Source organism: Loa loa (assembly GCF_000183805.2).
Source record: "Loa loa unplaced genomic scaffold supercont3.2122, whole genome shotgun sequence".
NCBI classification, from domain to species: domain Eukaryota; kingdom Metazoa; phylum Nematoda; class Chromadorea; order Rhabditida; family Onchocercidae; genus Loa; species Loa loa.
In genome coordinates this window covers 1-1496 of record NW_018110301.1, presented here as the reverse complement: position 1 = coordinate 1496, position 1496 = coordinate 1, and the positions used below count along the sequence as shown (strand labels likewise).

The 1496-nt window shown below is 35.0% G+C and overlaps 1 protein-coding gene across 1 annotated transcript; it reads left to right on the top strand.

Annotated features, from left to right (window-relative positions):
* Positions 1-316: 316 nt before the first annotated feature.
* On the top strand, positions 317-1444 carry LOAG_15533 (hypothetical protein; the record flags this gene model as incomplete). The annotated part of the gene is made up of 2 exons (XM_003151023.1): positions 317-576; positions 1324-1444. The coding sequence occupies 2 exons, from the start codon at positions 317-319 to the stop codon at positions 1442-1444; spliced, it is 381 nt and encodes a 126-aa protein (XP_003151071.1).
* Between the last annotated feature and the right edge of the window lie 52 nt (positions 1445-1496).

The window sequence follows — 1496 nt, the reverse complement described above, 5'->3', positions numbered from 1 at the left end:
CCAAAGTCTGCATCNGTTAAAAAATTTCAAAATCTTTTCCGTTGTGTCTTCAAGAAGTAGATTGATGGTCTATTGGTCTGTATTCTAACGGGCACTATGGTAACTGGGTTCGAAGTTAGTTGAGATATTATTAGATTTCGGTGCACGTTCTCGTTTCATCTCGTTGCTTCACAATGAGGCGATCCATCTAAGCGTGCAAAATAATTTCATTTAGCGTGATTTAAAAAAGTGATATTCTTTCACTGTTTTCGCCGTTAAATGATACAGTTCCCTCAACTTTTTTTTTTTTACCAATAAACAATTCATAACATAAGGAATGGTCTTGGTTTCATCGTTAATTGTTTTTCAGCTCGCACTAGTATTTTGGAAAGCTGGTAACAGACTATTCCATGCAGCTGCTCTTCTTCAAAAATATATCATCTATAAAGATATGAAGAAAACATTTAGTATGGAAGAAGCAATGGATCAAGCAACACGTGTTCTTCTGGCAACACTTGCCATACCGGACGGAGCTGATAATCCGTCTGATTTAACGCGCCATCTGGATATTGAGGAACAACACATTGCAAATATGCGGTATTTTTGACTGCGATTATCTAATATTTTCATTGTATTTCCTGCAACCACACGCCAAATCCAATGCATCCAATGCGTGTTTCTTCCGGAAAGGAATTCAGTAGATGGTAGATGTGGGATTACTGGATTTTATCTAGTTTTTGGCTGAAGTTTCTGCAGTCCCTAACTTTTAGTGGTTATTTTTCCTCTAACGAAAAAAAAAGGACTGGAAGCATGCATTAGTTCATTACGATTCGGACTGAGTCGGAATGATATGCTTGCATGCAAAAGCATATTTTTTGAAGGATTGTTCTTGCTCCATTTTCTTATGCAAGGATTGTTCACAAAAAAGTACATGAAGTTAAGTTCGGTATAGTTTTAATTTTGAGTGTGCATCATTTATACTGTTATTTCTGTACGTTGATTTACTTAATTCTGTTTAAATTAAAAGATTTTCTTAATTAGTATTGCAGAAGCGTCTTGATTTTGGACTTTTTTCAATTGAATCCGAGTTGTTTGTTCAACTTGATTTCTTCATAGGAAAATTAAAACTTAAGAGTGGATCATTTAATGCCGCAATCTTTTTTTCTCCTCTTCAGGCAATTGATTGCTAATACTGAATTGCAAGACAAATGATTTTGTTGAAATCTTTGTTCGTGTTCGATAGATTTTGACTGATAATTAGTTGGAAGCTTAAAAATAAAGGATCCATAAAATGAATTTCGTCTCCACACTCTATGGCTAGAAATTCGTCATTGATTGTTTTAGGTTGCTGTCGAATCTTCTTCGTTTACCAGTAGCGCCTACAAGAGCTGGAATTTTAAAAGAAATCACTCGTCTGAATCTGCCGGATGTTGCTGTGGAAAGTGCACGTACTCTATATCGGTAAAAGGTTTTTGCACTCATTTTTAACAAAATTTTAACACGATTTTTAACAAAAT